General features: G+C 33.8%; 1 protein-coding gene across 3 annotated transcripts in view; it reads right to left on the bottom strand.

Moving 5' to 3' along the window:
* Positions 1–2275: 2275 nt before the first annotated feature.
* Positions 2276–20259, bottom strand: part of CD36 (CD36 molecule) — a 52979-nt gene continuing 34995 nt past the window's right edge. For all 3 annotated transcript variants that reach the window (XM_008062410.1, XM_008062409.1, XM_008062411.1), the window contains 11 exons: positions 19796–19956; positions 14596–14743; positions 13975–14154; positions 11795–11886; positions 9811–9857; positions 7011–7080; positions 5764–5951; positions 4840–4958; positions 3792–3865; positions 3231–3285; positions 2276–2457 (listed from right to left, as the gene is read on the bottom strand). In XM_008062410.1, the coding sequence (XP_008060601.1) occupies positions 2293–2457; positions 3231–3285; positions 3792–3865; positions 4840–4958; positions 5764–5951; positions 7011–7080; positions 9811–9857; positions 11795–11886; positions 13975–14154; positions 14596–14743; positions 19796–19956 (1299 nt within the window). In that variant the 3' untranslated portion in view covers positions 2276–2292. The remainder of the gene's footprint in view (positions 2458–3230; positions 3286–3791; positions 3866–4839; positions 4959–5763; positions 5952–7010; positions 7081–9810; positions 9858–11794; positions 11887–13974; positions 14155–14595; positions 14744–19795; positions 19957–20259) is intronic.

Genomic DNA, 20259 nt, shown 5'->3' with positions numbered 1-20259 from the left:
ATTAAGTAGTATATAATAGATGGTTCATAAGCCAATCATTTATTTTTCACTATTAATGTCTTTCAAAATATTGAGTGCTCATGAATTGCAATATGCCAACAGTCCTGGAAACTGCCTGTTGTAACTGAATAGAGATGCTACTAGAGTGACGATGCTTTCCCCTTGAGGAAGACCAGAGTGCAGGGCCTAGGATTTGTTTAGAACATCCACTCCTCTGCTGAATTTCCTACCAGGGATCCAATTAGTGAATTGGAACCAAAAAAGACACACACAAAAAAAATCATGCTTGAACCAGGTCTGTAGAAACTGAAATCAATTCAAGTATGGAAATACATTTTTCAAGGTTCTCTTTTTGTTGTTGTTCAAAGTATGGATTTTAATGATATTTTCATAATCCTTTTGAAATGTACTGCTGCTTAATGCAAAAACATAGTGCCACCATTTCTTCAACTGAAAGATAAAAGTGGGTTTTGTAAAACTAAAGCTTATTAAATCTTCATTTTGCAGATCGATATTACCAAAGGTCCTGATGTAGCTGGTGCATCAATATAGAGATTCCTTTGCTACCTGCATAGTAGAAGAAATGTTATTGTTTTTCAGAAGTCTTATCAAAATAATATAATAGATGATCATTAAATTCTATATATCTAAGATATCATACATTGTATTATCCATTCCAATTTCTCAAGTTACAGAGAGCTCTCCAGTGAACCTCACATAAGGCAATGCATAATCCCATTCTAGGAAGGCTGCTGTCCAACTCTCCAGAGTGGCACATATCAGACAAAAAAGGGTAGCTAATTAAATCAGTTCTGAACCAACATTTTCACACCCTTCAGACCATCTTCCATTTAACGGTATATATACCACCTTCCAAAGGACCATGGACATATTACCATGTGATCCACTGAGTAAAACCACACATTAGCTCTGCTACCTCATAGCCACCTTATACTTTGTTCCCTCTTGTACACCTCTGTGTTTCAATTGTCCACAAATATGCCCAAAGATATAATTTTTAAGATATTATAAATGGATGCTTAAGATAAATCAACATCTTCTGTGATTCTTCTAAATACTAGCAAATCAAGTAGTCAACAAAGAAAAATTGTCTTCTCTACTTGTAAAAAATTACAGTAATTTTTCCTTATAAAAGTAAAATGTTAATTAAAACTGGTATTTGTTGATCAAGAAAGCTTTGAATTCTTCATAATAATTTAGCTATACATGGACCTAAGGAATTTGACATCCTGGGTTCACTAGCAGTGATAAAATTTATCACACAATTTAAATGCAAAATATTGACAAAAAATTTATAACTTTTATATTTCTTATTATAAAGCATGCTTTTCTATTAGAACAATTTTTTGTTATTTTGTTATTTTGTTCTACTTCCAAGGTGAATAATCTTGTCTATTTATTATAGAAATGGTCATATGAGGGTCTTTGTTTAATTATAACTTGTTTGTAAGTGGGCTAATGACAAGTATTGAAGGTAATGAAATATTTCCTTTATTTATTATAATGTGAATATGTGAGATTAGCATTTTGAAAAAAATTATGTCCATGAATAAATGGGCAGAAATGATAAGAACAAAAAATTGGGTTGCTTCCCCAGACACAGATCTCAATTTCACAGAGAAAGATTTGAATAAGTCAAAATTTTGGACAAAAGCTATATTTGTGTTAACATTGCAATTGTCAAATTACATCTTTTATCTCATTCCTCTTAGAATGAAAGATGTAATTTTAATCTGCTTGATAGTCATAGGTCCTACTTACTCATTCAGTCTTCATTTGTACTTTTTTTTTTCCTGAGTCAGGGTGTTTCTTTGTCTCCTAGACTTATGCACAGTAGCACAATAAAGGCTTACCACAGCCTCCAACTCCTGGGCTCAGACAATCCTTCTGCTGGGACTCTAGGCATGTGTGACCACACCAGTAGCTGGGACTCTAGGCATGTGTGACCATACTAGCTAATTAAAAAAATTTTTTTTTGTGGAGATAGGGTCTCACTATTTTGCCTAGGCTAGTCTCAAACTCCTGGGCTCAAGCAATTCTCCCACCTCAGTCTTCCAAAGTGCTGGGATTATAGGCACGAGCTACTGCACCTAGCACATTTGTGTCTCAATTGACATTAAGTATCCCAAAAGTGTAGGATGTATTATAAAACTATCACTGGCTAGATATGTCTAGAGGTATTTACAGCTAATGCATAACCCCTCTTGATAAAATGAAAACAACATATACACCAATGTTACTTAAGCAATATATGTTTTTGTATATACTTACTTATTTTACTCTTTTTGATCTGCATGCACAATATGAAATCATAAAAGCAACAAACATCACCACACCAACACTGAGTAAGATCATTTCTACCATTCCAAGGAGTTTTATTTTTCCAGTCACTTGATTTCTGAACATTTTTGCCTTTTCATCACCAATGGTCCCAGTCTGTAATCAAGTTTATAGTTAGCATTATTTGAGCAGACTAGGAAAGCAAAATGTTCACTCTCCAATTATGTGTTACCGTTTTCTTTAACCCCTGTATAGATGTGTTAGTCAACTGTATCGACAAAAAAGCAGTAAGTGCCACATAAAGTATTTACAGAGTAAAATATAGATTTCTTCCATTTAAACATGTTTTATTAACATTCTTCAGTGTACTAGAACTCAATTGATCCCAGAACTGTCTCTGAACCATTTCACAACTTTCCAAAGACTGCTTCTCAGTGACACAGGGATATAGTTTCAGTAGTTTCACTGTCTCTGAAGGCTTATTCAATGCATTGCCTATATTTGTGGCTTATCAATGCAATGATTTACATTAAAAAAAATCTTGTCAGGCAATAGGATAGACTGGCTACACCTACTTTAACTTGGCATTTATATTTATGGTTTGCTTTTTTAACCCTATAATATACATTGAGTCTTGATTTACTGGCAGCTGCACACGTGCCTCTTCTCTAAGACAAGGGTTGCAAGAACAAGTGTTTAATAGATACATTTTGAAGATAATCTTACATAATAGGAGATGCTTTTAAAATGAAAACTAACACAAGTTTGCTATCTCTGTGCAACCAGGTTCTCTCAAATAGGTATGGTCAATAATAAGTAAACTCGTCCACATAGGTAATGGAAATACTACTTCAAATACTATACATTCTTTTAAAACATCAAAAACTCTTTTATATACAAAGTTTATTGTCTTAATGACTAATACTAACCTCATTAAGCCAAAGAATAGGCACAAGATAGTTCCTCTTCAGATTCTTTAATGCTCTGAAATATATATATAAAATAATTATACCAATACAATGAATATAGATATATATCACTTTAATAATTACTAGTTTAAGCAAATATTCAGAAATTAGTTGTTCTTGCAAGTTAATTAGGTTCCTTGATTTTGTTCCCTGTAATGAGTCATTTAAATGTTAATATAGCTGTTTTTCAGACTTCTCAACAAATCTACCTAGAAGAGTAAAATAGGAATTCTAAAAATTGTTATAGAAATATTTAGGGAGCTATGAGAGATGCCACCAAATGCTCAAATACAAACCATTCCAATATATATGCAAATGCCATTTCAATAAACATTAGATATAATTCTAAGTTACAGATGAAAGGTATCAGAAGCATTTAATAAAGATTACTTAATGAAAATAAGCTAAAAAGAAGTTGATTTTTGACTATTCCCACTTACTTGTATAGATTTACTCACATTCTTACAAAAAACAAAAACAAACTGTAAGTCATATCAAGATAATCTGGTCCAAAAAACTCACTCTATTTTTTTTGCTGGTTTGACCAATATGTTGATCTGAAGCCTTTTTGCAAATTGTAAAGTAAATCCAGTTATCTAAAAGAGAATAAATAATTACCAACTTCTTTTTAAAATGTTTTTTATAATATCTGAAACTTTTTAATTGTTATAACAGAAAAGAAAGAGAATATAGAACTTAAGGTGAAACAAGACTTCTTATAACTTGTAAAAGTTATTAGATAATTGAACCTATTAAATATATTACATATATAACTCTACACAATTACAGTATATGCATATATGTGTTATGTATACACAAACCTATGTAGGTATATACTTGCAGTACATCAGGATAACAGAATATCACGCATAGTTTCTTTTCCCAAGCTAATGTGAAGACTTTAGTTAGATTTATGATTTACTAAAATGGTTTTTAAGAAAACCAACACAACAGCAATAACAAAATATAAGAGCTTAGATAATTTAATTGCTGAACTATACATGGTCAAATATATATTCAGTCAGAATCCATGTACAATTCATTATAATACCACTTCAAGTTATCATTATTTAAACTGAAATATGACTACTAAATATGTGAAATTTTATCTTCTAGAAAGGAAATTAAAATAATTTAAAAATTAAAATTATGCTATAACAATCTTTATAGATTCTTATTGACAATAAGTATAATAGACTTTGTCCCACATTCACGTATACTCATAAAACCAATACTTACAACGAAGTGTAATGTAAGCATAAGGTAGTAATTTACAAAAAATTATTTTAAGCCAATTAGAATCATTTCTATCATGTCTATAACTGACCTGTAAAACATTAAAAGGCTTATAGAATTCCATGTGCTAAAACTAAAATTAATATTTTTTACAATTCTATAAGCAATAACCAGAAGAAACCAATGTAATTTTTGCTGACATAAATTTTCAGTAACTTATTAAGAACGTGAAACAATAAATATGATACGTATGACTGACAAGATTACTTTTTTCTTTCACTTTCATTTTTACAAACAACGTAAACTAAATCCAATCAATAATATATTTGCTTACAGGTTCAACATCCAAGTATGTCCTATGTTCTTCTTCATTTGGATTTAAGCCTTCAATAGGTTCTGAAACATCAGGACTTGCATGTAGAAAATGAGGAAGTGAAATATACACAGGTTTTCCTGAAGACAAGTTTTAAGAGTCAACATTTCATATACCACTTAGAATATATTTCTTTGAAAATAAAGCTTTTCAAATTAAGAAAATATACAATAAGATTTGAACAGTGATTGGAGGATAAGGGGAAGGGGAACTTTAACATCAGGATACTATTGTACAAAAATAAAATATGAAATTTTGTATTATCTTACTAACCAGTCAGTTGTTGTTATCTGTTGTATATTTCCTAGGTGTTTATTTTCAATATGTAAAATATATCTGCTGCCCACAAAATTTCAACTATATGTGTTCATATTTTAGGCAATAATATGTCTATGGACTAAGAATTTTTTTCATTTCTTTCTTTATAACACTCACTTCAGTGTGACAATATGAGCAAGATAAGACAGATGCTAAGTTTTGTTTTGAAGTCAATTCTTGTTTAAGAGACATACTGAAAATATAACTACTTTTTTATTTTTTTACCATTTTCTAGCAGAAAAGTTAGAACAATGGCAGATGGATAATTCTGGATGTTCAAAGTGTTCTAGGAATTATTTTCATTTCACTCTAATTCTAAAAGCAGCACAGGGAAATACTGGTGTGGTTTTACCTAATGATAAGTAAAACCTACAATATTGAAAAACAACTAGAACCTCAAAAACAATAAAAATCAACACTAAAATTTTCTGCCACCACCCTTTCTGCCCTTATTGTTTTCTTATTTTAATTTTAAATTGTGAGTGGAACAAGATTCTGGGTCCAGGATGCATTTTAAAGAATGCTGCAAATTAAATTGTGAACCATCTACTGAGAATATTTACTCACCTTCTTTGCATTTGCTGATGTCCAGCACACCATATAATGTACAGTTTTGTGAGATAACTTTCTCTGTACAGAAACAATGATTGTCTGGGTTTTGAAGTGGAGATGCAAAGGCCTTGGGTGGAAGTACAAATCTATATACAGGGATTCCTTTCAGATTAATGTCGGATTCAAATATAGCATAGATGGACCTAAACACAGATTTAAAAAAAAAAAAAAGAAGCTGCATTTCAACAACCTGAATTACATTCTGTAGATTCGTTTTGTTAATTTGTTTGTTTCTGATTTTTAGTTTATATTCTCCTTTAACTTAGAAAAACTGGATTCTCTTGTTAGAATTTTAAGTACTTGGTTATTTTGTAGGGAAAAAGATCCTGGGAAATTTTAAGAAACAACAGAATTTGATACTCGGGTATGAAGTATTCTTACCTTTGCTCCCAAAAGCTTCTACGTTTATGATATATTTTTGTTTGTCAACTACCATGCAATAGTTATATCAAAGGCACTTCTCATAGTTAATTTCCCCTATATATTAAATATTTATATGACTCTTCAGAATCGTTCAAAGGAAATAGTTCCTGCCTTAACCCTGGAGAGAAAAGGCCACTCAGTTGCTGATAGGTATGTGTGCTTGGCATATATACCTCAGACATCTCCATGATTTACCAAGTGTCCACCATGACCTAAGCCATGTGCTGTGATTCTATACACATTCTTTCTAATACTCCAATAACCCTGTATGAAGAAACACCATTCTTTTCCTATGTGACAGATACAGAAAAAAACTGAGATGTTAACTGCTTGGCCACCACCACAGTCTTTAGGAAGAGGGCAGGGACTCAAGGGTAGTGGTGAAGGTTCCAGTGCTTATGTGGTATCTAACAGAACCCACCAGTTTCAGAGGAGCACATTAATTAGCACAGTTCTGTGACAGTTGCATCATCTTCTCTGGACATTTTTTAAAAGACTGAGTATGCCCTTCTAGACCTGATTATCAATAAATAGACTACTAAAAGAAAGATAAAATAGTTCAAACTTAGAAATGACAAAGAAAACAATTTGTATTATAAAAAAATGAATGCTGAAAAAGAGTTAATAAAAATTATGAATTCCATATCTTTATATTTATTCTTACGAAATCAAGAAATTTCCCTGAGTATGAGTATTAAGTATGAATTTCCTTGGTCTGCATTTTGTCACTTAGGGGGAAAGGTCTGATTCGGAGACATACATCGCTGTCTTTCTCTTACCTGCAAATATCAGAAGAAAAGAATTGTAATACCCGGGTCTTCTCAACAAAAGGTGGGAATGAGGCTGCATCTGTTTAAAAATCAAACCATTGGCAAGTAATTAGAAACAGTGCATTGCAGAAAAATCTAGAAATCTCTCCTCCATAGAAGTCAATAGAAATATAATGTACACCACATATGTAATTTAAAAATTATCTAGCAGCCACATTTTTTAAAAAGTAAAAAGAGCCGGGCTCGGTGGCTCATCCTGTAATCCCGCGCTTTGGGAGGCTGAGGTGAGTGGATTGCCTAAGCCTGCGGGTTCGAGACCTGCCTGGGCAACTTGGCAAGACCTCATCTCTACAGTAAATAAAAAATTAGCCGGGTGTGGTACTGCGCGCCTGTAGTTCCAGTGACTTGGAAGGCTGAGGCAGAAGGATCGTTGGAGCCCAGCAGGTCGAGGCTGCAGTGGCCAGGAGTGGACACTGCACTCCAGTCTGGGTGACAGAGTGAGACTCCAACTCAAAAAAAAAAAAAAAAAAAAGTAAAAAGAAACAGCTATATTTTTAAACCTAATTTATCTAAAATACTATCATTTCAACATATAATCAATTAAAAATTGATGTTATTTTACATTTCAATTTCAAACTCCAATGTATACTTTATACTTACAACACATTTCAGTTCATACTAGCCACATTATGAGTGTTTGATGACTACATGTGGCTAGCAGTTACTACACTGAACAATAAATGTGTATATTATACAAATTTATTAGTATAAATAAACTTTAAGAAATGATAAAATCAGAAGCTGTTAAAACTAATTGTGTTTGTTCCCCTCATCAGTAGAATGGTACTTTTCTTACCATGATGTTCATTTACAACTCCTGCTATATCTACCTTTTTTTGTTTTTAATAACACTTCATTTATCTGTCCTAATGGCTAACTTTTAAAAACCACTTACTGAAGTTCTGTCACTAAACAGAGTGTTTTGAAAACATATCTATCAAATGTAAAAAGTCACATATTAAATTTACGGAATTTCTGCTATAGTTATGATCCATGGCATATGTTAGATATATACAGAAATAATTAGTTAACTCCTCTATTTGCTCCTCAAATGAATGTCATTAAAATGAGCAATGACTGAATGCGTTTGCTTAAGATGGTAAGCCACATCTATCAGTTATGCAAACCAGGTTCTTTTTCTGGCAAGTGTTTCAACTTTGTGACTTTGTTATCTTTCATTTACACTCTTGTGATAAGTGAAATATAACCACAAGATCATATTGATCTTGTGGTTATATTGATCTTGTGATCACTGCTTGACCCTGCTATTGAGAGAATTGGATGTTAAAGTCTAAATTTCCCACATAGGTCCTTGTATAGGTGTTGCCTACAATTGACTTCCCAGGACCTTAACAAGTTTTTACTTGTTGAAGATACACTGAAAAACTTTAGAAAATCATTATCTAAAAACACTGAAGATTATGTTTTAATTATACCCCCAAATTACCATGGGCTATGACCTCAAGATAGCTAGCATTAGAAGGGCTTTGTTTCCCCTCCCAAGCAAACATACTAAATATATACCAATATTTCCTTTTATGTCTTTTAAAACTTATTGAAGAAGGTACAGGATGCACTCCTAAATCATGATGAAAACACATTGGAACCTTTCTGTTTCTTACTTTATTTTCCTTAGTGCCATAACCAAAAATATCACACAGATATCATCCCCTGCTTGGTCCACCCTCCCTCTGTTCTTGCTTTATTTTATTTCTATCTCCCCCTCAAGATACTTTTAACTTCGTACCTGATGCCCATACATTTATATTATTGTCATTAATGAATCTTCTTGTTAAATCTATCTACTTAGTTTTAGACAGAATTATTTAATGATTTTCTCCCCTTAAGCCTATAATGAATCCTTTACTATTTAGAACAGTCTTTGTATCTAAAGACTAAGTATTAAGCTATGCAACTACTAGTTTTAGTATTATTGAGGATTTATTTGCAGAAATGCTTTCCTCAGAAATGAATTTTTTTCATCTATTCCCATGGATCAAAATCTCACAAAGCAAACCCAGCATTGTTTTTGCTGTTTTCTTTCTACAAGACAGTGACAGAATTAAGCATGTAAAATTTAAGCATCCTTTGGAAAAGTAAACATTCTTGGGGATTATTTTTTATTTAACTTTCTCTATCTTTATTACATAATTTTCCTGTGGGGTAGTCCCTTACCTACTGTTTCTTAGTAGTTGAAAGCTCATTTCTCAATTTAATTAGTCAATAGTATTTAAATGTTATTGCTTGTTTGTTTTTTCTTCTCTCTCATTCTGACCATCTTATTCAAAATAGACGGTATTGTCTTGCAACTTCACTAATTCTACTTTGGCTTTAAACCTTACATACCTCTTTGTAATTATCTTTTTTTATCCTTTCAGTTATAATTTGTTTTGTTTTCTGTATAACAATACAAAAGATCTATATAGTAACTACTTCAGGTTTCTTTCTTTTTTAATCGTTTACTTCTGTTGCTAGGATGGCAGCTTAAGTAAAGTTTCTACAAGGTCAACCTTTTCTTAGTAATGAAGTCAGGCAAATTCTTAATAGTTAATCTTCAGAAATCCTATCATATTAAACAGACATTTACTAAGTCTGTATAAAAATAGGGACTCTGAATTGTGTTGTGGGGATATAAAGACAGGTAAACACATGTTCTCAACTATCACAACACTGGCATTATGATGGTAGATTTGTGGGAGAAGGTGAGGTGAGTTCATTGTGATTATTATCACAAAACTAATGTCCTTACCTGTGCCATTGACCATGTCACAATAACTTTCCCAATAGGAGAGGTTCCTTAGAAATAAAAAGGAAGAAATTTAACACATTTCGAGAGTACCTTTCTCACATTACCTTTTCTATTATGATGAAAAACTTCTGCTTAAATAATGAAGATTAGATGTGGAAAGTGCTATGTTTGAGAAATGTTTGAGGCATTTGGTTCATGTTGTATTTGAACATTTTATCTTATTGCAGTAAGTTAAATGCCTCATCCTAGGCACACAAAGTAGCTAGATCATAACGCAAAAACTCTCAAGTGCTAATTTAGGAACAACTTAGAATAAGAAAATTTAAAAATGTTGATAACAAATTTAGATTTCTACTTAGGAAAAAATTTTTTTCCAGCGGGAGAAATGAACTATTAGTGTAAGTGTTCAGACTAAATAGAAGGAAAGCATTAAATGGGTAACTGAGGTAAGAAAGAAAGAAGCAGATCTTTGAATTAATAAAAATTCAGAGCATGTAGTTAATCAGTTTATACTTTCCACCCCCTTAATTCTCGCATGGACTGTCATTAAAGTAGGACAGAGTTTACTAACTTATACTTTAGTGTCTAAATAAGCTATATATCTGGAAGTGAAATAAACAATTGTGATAGTTTGCCTACATCCTCAGCTGCTTTTTGAAGATGGAAAAAACAGTTTATTTCCACTTCTAACATTATGCAGTGAGATGGCGATGCAAGCTGTTGCTTATTTTTTAAACAGCATAAGCTGTTAACCATGTCTGATCTTACTATAATGAGTTAAATCAACCTTATCATAATCTTAACATGATGTGAAATTCTTTAATTTGGAATGTTTAAAAATTCCTCTCAATTCTCTATTTTTATAACACTGAAATGGAGTGAAATGCTCATTGTTCCTCAATATAAAAAAATGATGTGATTTCTTTTGAAATGAACCCTTGGAAGTGTTTGTTTTCTTCCACTTGGCTTTTTTAGAAGAATATGTAACTATGGAACAATGGACTCCTTAGAAGGAAAGGTACTCCACTAGTAAATATTTAACTGTTAAATGCAATAATAGATAAGAATTCTGTTTGAGGCAGTGGTTATTTATATTAATAAAACATTTGATCTCTTTCTGTTTTGATTACTTTATTCTTTTTTAGTAAATAACTGGTATTAATCACAAGTGTTAACTTTAAGGAGAAGAAAATAAGGTTTTCTCCCCTGATATTTATAACAGTTCTTCCTATTTTATATATGAGATCAATTATAAATCCTTCAGATGAACAGGCAGAGCTAGGAAAGAAATAAATAATTTCATGAAGCTATCTTACTCTTTTACCACTTCAAGGAGGGCATAGTCTTTCACATTTACTATTTAAATTTTAGAACTATACTTGAAATAGTAATTTCATTTTTGCATTGATAAAGGTAAGAAAAGCTGAGTTATCAATATAGAAAGTTATTTTAAGACCATTTTCAAGGGAAAAAGCATGAAAGTGTTCGCATGGATTTATTAAGCTTTTATCTCTGCAGACACCTTTAGGTAATGTCACTGGAATACACAATTTTATTGTATATGTTCAATTTAAAAAGTTAAAAAAGACAATACAATGTATGTTTCTATATACTATATTATTCAGTTAATGTACTGATATTCTTCCTCTTCATGTGTAATTATCTAATTGTATAAGTGTACTTCAATGCTGGATATGCATCAGAGATTTTTAAAAAAATAATCACTTTGGATTTCTTTATGTAAGAGAACCTGTGTAGAAAGATAGACCAAACCCTAGAGTGGAGTTGATATTCAGCAGCTACGCAATAGTGTGAGCATGCTGGTTGCAACAACTAAAGGGTTAATGTCTGAGATACTTGTTTAGACAGGTCTGTTCCATAGATTGGTGAGTGTCTTACCAGTTGTTAAACAAATACCACTCCTGCCTTAAAATACCCTAGTAACACACAGTATACAAACACAAACGCTTTACCCAATGCTTACCTTTTACCTTTATAAGTGTCAATTATGGCAACTTTGCTTATATTATCTTTTCCATTGAAAACCTTATAAACTCCATCAACAGTATTGTTGTACTGAAAAGATATGAACAATAAAAAATTTCTTCTAGAACAAGTCAAATTTTCAAGTTATAAAACATGTAATTAACTCATGTTTACTTTCTCAGGCACAGGTTATTCATAATTATTTTGTATGACTTGAAATATATATGCAATAAAGTTTTTAAATTATTGACCTTTAAAATTATTTAAACAATAAAATGTAAATGGTGCCCAAAAATGAGTTCTAGATGCTGAGACAAAGCAAAAAATATATATCAGAAGTTAACATGATCCAAATTCTAGCACTTTTGTCATAATTAAGCCAATTGGGCCTGTTGTTTTTTTTTTTGAGTTGGTGTCTTACTCTGTCACTCAGACTGGAGTGCAGTGGCTGCTCCCGGCCACCGCACCCTCGACCTGCTGGGCTCCGGGGATCCTTCCGCCTCAGCCTTCCGAGGAGGTGGAACTACAGGCATGCGCTACCACGCCCGGCTAATTTTTTGATTTATTGTAGAGATGAGGTCTCTCCAAGTTGCCCAGGCGGGTCTTGAACCCACGCGCTCAGGCAATCCACTCACCTCAGCCTTCCAAAGGCGCGGGATTACAGTCTGAGCCACCGAGCCCGTCTAATTGGGTCATTTTGTTCACTATTCCTATTATTTTGAGGTGAGGGGACATTGACAAATTTACAAGAATAATAATTTCTAGAGTATTCTAAATGTTATCTTTAACAGGGGGTTATTAAAATGATAAAAATTAGGTATACACATTGAAAAGAATTAGCCAGAGAAAGAGTTATGAGAATTGAGTTAAAATACTAATGGAATCTCTGATTGTATGTGGCTTTCTACATTCACATTTCATGGTTATATAACTTTGCAATCCTGGACACTACCTAAAAATAAAACAACAATGAACTGGATAATATCATTAATATTCACATATAGTACTAAATGAAATCATAATAAAAATTTTATTTTTGTTTTTTTTTGAGTTGGAGTCTCACTCCGTCGCCCAGACTGGAGTGCAGTGGCCGCTCCCGGCCACCGCAGTCTCGACCCGCTGGGCTCTGGCGATCCTTCCGCCTCAGCCTTCCAAGTAGCCGGAATTACAGGCATGCGCTACCACACCCGGCTGATTTTTTGATTTATTGTAGAGCTGAGGTCTTGCTGTCCAGGCGGGTCTTGGACCCGTGGGCTCAGGCAATCCACTCACTGCAGCCTCCCAAAGGTGCGGGATCACAGGCTGAGCCACTGAGCCCGGCTTATAATAAAAATTCTAATTCAATAATCCTCTTGTCCTATTTGTAATTCAAGACATTAAGCTGTAACTAAGTGCACCATCATGTCCATATTTTTCTTAATCTTCAAATTGCCCTTTCATGACATTGTGGACTACTAGGACTTCTCATTTAATAGTTCCATTAAAATAAGGCCCATTGACTTATAAATCTCATTAAGATATGCAATGTATGCTAACTTTCTAATTTTTTTTTTTTTTTTTTGAGTTGGAGTCTCACTCTGTTGCCCAGACTGGAGTGCAGTGGCCGCTCCCGGTCACCTCAGCCTCGATCTGCTGGGCACCTGCCATCCTTCCGCCTCAGTCTTCGGAGTAGCCAGAATTACAGGCATGCGCTACCACACCTGGCTGATTTTTTAAAAATTTATTGTAGAGATGAGGTCTCGCTGCCCAGGTGGGTCTCGAACCTGAGGGTTCAGGCAATTCACTCACCTCAGCCTCCCAAAGGTGTAGGATTACAGGCTGAGCCACGGAGCCCGGCTAACTTTCTGATTTAAATGAAAATAAATTTATAAGGGGTCTAGAGAAGAAGAACTGATAGGTTGAATACATTGAACACAAATGAAATACGATATTGAACTTGACTATGTGAGAAGGGAAGTCAAAACCAGTTTTTAAATTTTAAATTTAATTGTTAAATTCAGATGAGTTTCCCAACTAGGAAAGCTGAAGCAGTATGAGATGGGAAAACTTTTCTTAGGATTTATATCTCCAGACCAGCCACAGGGCTAATACACTAAATTATAAAATTATGTCTTGCCAATGCCATAGTATTTATTTAATTAAAATATAATAATATTGCCATTCATATTTGGTACTTACAGGATAAAACACACCAACTGTGGTAGAAATAGGGTATGGAACCAGACTCAAGAATGGATCCGTATAGCCCCATAATAATTCTTTCACAGTTCTGTTTTGGAACATAGAAGATTTTGACTTCTTGATAAGTGAATTGAGTACAACTTGAACAAATGCATTTTGATAGATATGGGGTGCAGCCTACAAAACAAAAAAACACTTTTTAAAACACCAAAATAATATCAAATTTTAACATATATATAGACTACATACTGAAATTAAGCTTAATAAAACTTTTTGAAACTATATCTTTAAAATCACTCCAAGAGCCCCCCAAAACTAAAACTCTAATTCATCTAATCCATGGATGTTACACTTCTTTGCCTCAATACCAGCCACAAGAAGACATTCCAAGTTAAGCTATATTTTTTTAATGAAACACTTAAAAAGATACTCTAATTCGACTGGTTACTATAATTGTTTTCAAGTTTCCAAATGACTGTAACTCTATTAAAAATAGTGACATAGGAACACATTTTTGTAAAGACTGCAGAATAAATAAAACAGAATTCTAATAAGAGGTTAATTATACTGAATCTTAGAATATTTTTAAAGCAATAACTTTGTTGTTTGTCTACTCACTGCTACAGCCAGATTGAGAATGGTGAAAGTATCATTCTCTGTTCCAACTGATAGTGAAGGTTCAAAGATAGCACCATTAGGCTGCAAGAAAGAAACTGTGTGGTTCTCAGGGTCCTGGGTTACATTTTCCTTGGCTAGATAACGAACTCTTAAAAAAATAAAAAAAAGAAGAAGTAAGCAAAATTCAAAAAATGTGTCTTATCAGATCTCAAATGTCATTCATTCAACAAGTAATTTCTGAACACTTGGAACATGCGAGAAATTATCCTAAACAATTAGGTTATAATGAAATTTCAGCCAGCGTTGGGTCTCTAGCAAACTAATCAGCAAGGGTTTTAAACTTGCAAACAGGAAATCAAAATAGCAGGGAAAAGAAATATGTGTTATAATGGAAGTTTACAGAGTCCATGGGGGCATGGGGGAACAAACAACAGAAAAGATACAAACCCAGATTTGGGGTGAATAGGGTTGGGGTGAGGGTCAAGACATATTTTGGTAGCAATTCCCCATAAGTGGACTAAATAACAAATAGAAGGTTAGTTAAGTAAAGCAGGGTGGACAGTGGCATATATAAGATAAGAAAGAACATAAGATATTTTGGGAAATGTAGATGTTTGAGTGTGATTGAATCATAGAGTGAGAGGCAAGGAGAGTGGTGGCAAGTACAGTCAGTGAAATAAGAAGATCTCAAACATAAAGGGTTGCATCCCATACTGAGATGACAAACTTGATCCTGGGGAAAAAAGAAGGCAGTACAGAAGCTTAAACAGAGAAAGACTAAGGGGACAATTTCTCATATTAGAAGGAAGTTTTAAAGTACTTAGCCCATCCAACACTGGTCTTTTCATCTTATTCAGAACTTTAATGAGATTTAGAGAAAACTAGTAAGTATAATTCCATTTTTAAGGACTACAGATCTCCCCCACCCACCACATACTTACTAGTTCTAAGCACCTGGCTCTGACATCTGTAGGCTGCAAAGTACCAACCACATTTTAGGAAAGGAGTGAAGGGTGATTATTATGGGAAACATATTTTGGAAGTACAAGATATTCACCAAGAAGAAATAAGGAATACGATATACATCAGCACTGCACTATCATATATTTGATCATGCAAGGTGAATAGATTACTAAGATAAAGAACTTTAAAAACTGGACCAAAATTTAACGAAAAACACATTTCATTCAACGATCCCATTAAAATGTAAATCCCTACATGGTAGGGGTTATAAGTGCTTTTTTTCTACGTACATAGTGCCTACTGCAAAGTGAGTTCTTACTAAATATTTTATCAAAAAAGTAATAGCTAATATTCTTTAAAAAGATAATTCAAAATTAGCTCTATCTATCTATCTATATCTATATCTATATTTTAAGTCGGGATCTCTGTCCCAGGCTGGAGTGCAGTGGCATGACCTTGGCTCACTGCAGCTTTGACCTCCTGGGGTCAGGTGACCCTTTCACCTTAGCCTCCCAAGTAACTGGGACTACAGGTGCATGCCACCATGCCCAGCTTAATGTTTTCAGTTTTTGGTCTCACTATATTGCCCGGGCTGGCCTCGAACTCCTGGAGTCAAGCGACTCTTCCACCTGGCCTCCCAAAGTGCTGGGATTATAGGCATGAGACACCACTCCTAACCGATTTTTAATATAATTTCACCAAAAGTTTATTATTTTTTTCCTTAGAGTACTGTAGACCAGCAGAGTGTATAAAAATCCGAAACAGCACTCATGGCATTCATTACCAGCAATGTATTCTCTCTCAAACACTGTATTTTAAAATTGGAGTGACTATTACTAACATTTTTAGTTGAAGTTTAATTTTTAGAAATATTTATATTAATGGCAAAATAATTGTGACGTCTAGATTACTTAAGTTGTACTAACAACATTACACCAGTAGATGGCACCCACTAAGAAAAAATCCTTGTACTTGTAAAAAGCGAAAATAATAACTCAATTTTTTGGTTTGAAAATTAGATTGTATACAAGTTTTGGAAAGTGTTGATGTATAATGTCAAGGGAAGAAATTTGCTTTTGATTTTTGCCCAAGATGACTTTCTTTGTATTCCTGCCAAAGCAAAATAACTTACAAAACTGAATTATGGTCTGAGAATATTCTGAAGGAATTAGTGTCTTTATAGAGATCGTGCAGGTAGGAATATACATAAGACCTCAATCCAAACAATTTCATGTTTTGACTCACGTCATGGCTTGCCAATCAAAGTCTTATGAAACTTCAGCAGCCATTGGCTACATAAAGCCTGTTGTTCTGGTTGAGGAGAAACCTCCTGCTACACTTGCAATGTCAACTGGATTTAGGGTTCAACTAATCATGGGGAAGAATGCTTAGGTCTACATATCAAGAACTCTCAAAATATTAACATTTTCACAAAAAGTAACTAGTTACTTTCTCAACATTTAAAGCATCAGAGAAGCAAAAAAACGACCACCAACTGACACGAATATGTATATTAGCTGTCACTATCAGAGAACTACATTCGACAATATTATGGTAGATTTGTTAAAAGAGAAAACACTGTAAAGAGCACCAACAAGTAGTATAGCAGCGTGAGTATCTACCACCGGTAAAAAAAACTGCCTGAGATTTTTCCCAGAGAAGTGTGACCCTGTCTTTGGATGGGGTGAGTTTTCTGGTTCCCATCATGCACTTGGATTCCTGCCATGCAAATGAGTCAGTTCTGATTGGTTGATGCTTGACCTTGATTGTAAGCCACTCCTGGACCTGCCGGAGGTTTGTCATCATTACATTTCAAGATTGCCTTACTCAGTATAGTTTACCCAATTTATATCCTCTCAGCCAAGCTCGCCACAGAACTCAAACATATTTCTGACTCTTTAGAAGTCCTCCAAACTCAGGTCGCTCTCCCTAACAGCAGTTGCTCTCCAAAACTGGCATGGCCTAAACCTGCTCAAGAAGGCGTTTGCTTTAGAAGAATGTTGCATTTATTTTATTGCTTCTTCTTTTCAGCCCTTGCATATTTAATTTACTTGTCAAATTCATCTCCTCTAGAATTCAACAATTTCACAGTCAACTGACACTGTGAACAAAGATGTCAGCCTCTCCCCAGTGATGCCTATTCCTTACAAATCTCCCATGGATTCAGCTGGAAACCAGGGTTGCCTTAACAGTCTTCTTTCTGATGAGTCTTTTTTCCATATCCTAAATTCCACAATTCAAAACAATAACTCACAGGGTCCCTGGAAAGACCAACAATCCTAGATAGGGCCAGCACCATGCCGGTGTTCAGCATGAATCAGTTTACAGATGATGAGGCCTTCGCCCCTATGCCAAAGATTTGGCATTATTGCCCTGTAGGGGGAAATGTGGAGTAATATAGTGCCCAATATTATATTTATACCACTCATAACACGAATAATACCTTTAAAAGTGAAAAACATAACCTCCCCAAACAAGTAAAAAACAAAACATTAAACATAGCAAGTTCTCAAATTCTAATTGTTATTTTTTCCTCTCACTTATTCAGTTTGTTCATGATGTACTTTTAAAACAGTTATGTTTAGACTCTCATTAGGTCACATGTGGATTCCAGATTTTCATAGGTACCTAACAGGTATATATAGGTACATAACTGTGTACCATTCCTTTGAAACAAGATATTTGTATAGGTTTTTGCTAATAGCCTGAGAACTGGAAGGCCATGAAAATATTTTCCAAGGTAAGATTTTTCTTATAACAATTAGAAACAAGTCTTTATTGATAAAGTTGTAAGTAGTCACACACATGTGCATAGAGACAGGAGACGGGGAAAATTGCTAAGACCGGATAGGAACCAAGACCCTCTGCATCTTATATGTCATGTGCTATGGTAGCAGGCACCACCTTCGCCATGACTACTGTTATTTCATTATATTCTGGGTATGAATTTATCAATCTAGAAATTAGAGAGGAAGGAAAATTATACAATCATAGAATATCCCAAAGAGATAAGATACTAGAAATATGAGTTATAACAAATCATTACAAATATAAATTTTTGGAGTAAGAATTAATCATGGTTTATAACTGGGTACAATTATCTGTGAGAGAAAATTTGTATAAAAAATGGTATAAGTAGGAGTTAACTGTGTTCCCATTTGGACATCATAAATATATCTCTAATCCTTGGTTAAGGTTGTGCTTTTAGTACCCCACTCTCCTTCTTATGCCCTTTTTTTTAGTGGAAAAGACACGTAGTCTATAATTTAGATAGGCCAAAAAATATGTACAAAAATCTAGGAGTTACCAATTCCTACATCTGTGTGAACATGGACAAGTAACCTAGCATCCACTAGTGTCAAGTGTCAGAATTTTTCTTCTTTTTTAATGTACAAAATGAGAAATTCTGGCTAATCATTTCTTTTAGTTCTAAGAGCCTAAGATTCTATTCAAAAGTGTGTTAAACTCTTAGGGAATATAGGCTAAGGGCAATGAATACTTAGTCTCAGAACTAGAGAAAATATAAGAACAAAACTATCAGATAATTGTAAACATCTATGTGATGTGAAAGTTATTCTGAATATAAAACTTTAGGTGCTGTAGTTATGTGGATATAAATTTTGTGCCATGGAGTTCTCAAAACTGAATGTGTGTCAGAATCACCCAAAGGGTTTATGAAACTCACTAGTGGGGCCTAGGTGGAGTCTCCAACTAATTTGGCCTGGGATGAGGTCTGAGAATTTGCATGTCTACCAAGTTCCCTGGTGACACTGATGCTGCTGGTTTAGGAACCACACTTTAAGGACCACTGATATAATGTATACATTTAATCTGAAGATGCTAAAGACGGATAATTTTTTTCCTGCTCAGCATGCATATGTTGGTGTTGTCAAAAGTATATTCCACAAGTACAAAACATGTGTAACTTGTTAAACCTAGGGAAGTTATTTAATGATAATAAATTTATAACCAAATCTGTATTTCTTCTCTGTACACTGTCTGATAAACACTGGAGTAGTTTATATATCTTTACATCTTATTCAAAACAAACATCTTATAATCATTATATCCTTAGATTAGGATTCTATACAGGGAGGAAAAATATTTCAAGGTACGATGTCATTGGTAAGAAAAGAATAAGTACATTTCAATACAGTGGCCCTTGTCAAGCACAAGTCTTCCCGGAAACACATATGTTCCAGATAAGAGTGCCACTTACTTTTGAGGACTCACTCACCTGTATGTGTAAGGACCTCTTTGCTTGACTTTAATGTTGCTACTGTTCACTATCACTTCCTGTGGATTTTGCACATCAAAGATCCAAAACTGTCTGTAGACTTCTGTGCCTGTTTTAACCCAATTTTGAAAAGCAATTGTACCTTCTTCAAGGACAACTTCCTATAAAAAAAAGAGTTATATTTATTTATAGTAAATACAGAAACTTCTGGGAAACTTTTTATAACGTTTAGTCAGACAGAATAGAAAGACCAAGCTTAAAATATCTCATTCATGAGAAACGTTACAACCTTGAGAAATGTTTTCTATAAATTATTATAGCAATACTTTTTAGTTAACTTTTTACAAAGAGAATCAGTGTGTAATACTGAAGACATGACTGTTGATTTTTAAGGCAAACCATTGGCAAGCTTTAGAGTGGCCCTTTGGCAATATTGCAACAGTCAGTAACCCAAGTTATGAAGC

This window comes from Carlito syrichta, unplaced genomic scaffold (genome assembly GCF_000164805.1).
Source record: "Carlito syrichta isolate Samal-C Ts95f unplaced genomic scaffold, Tarsius_syrichta-2.0.1 Scaffold305696, whole genome shotgun sequence".
Taxonomy (NCBI): Eukaryota; Metazoa; Chordata; class Mammalia; order Primates; family Tarsiidae; genus Carlito; species Carlito syrichta.
Note: the sequence above shows the minus strand (reverse complement) of the source record. Positions and strands in the feature narration are given on the sequence as shown.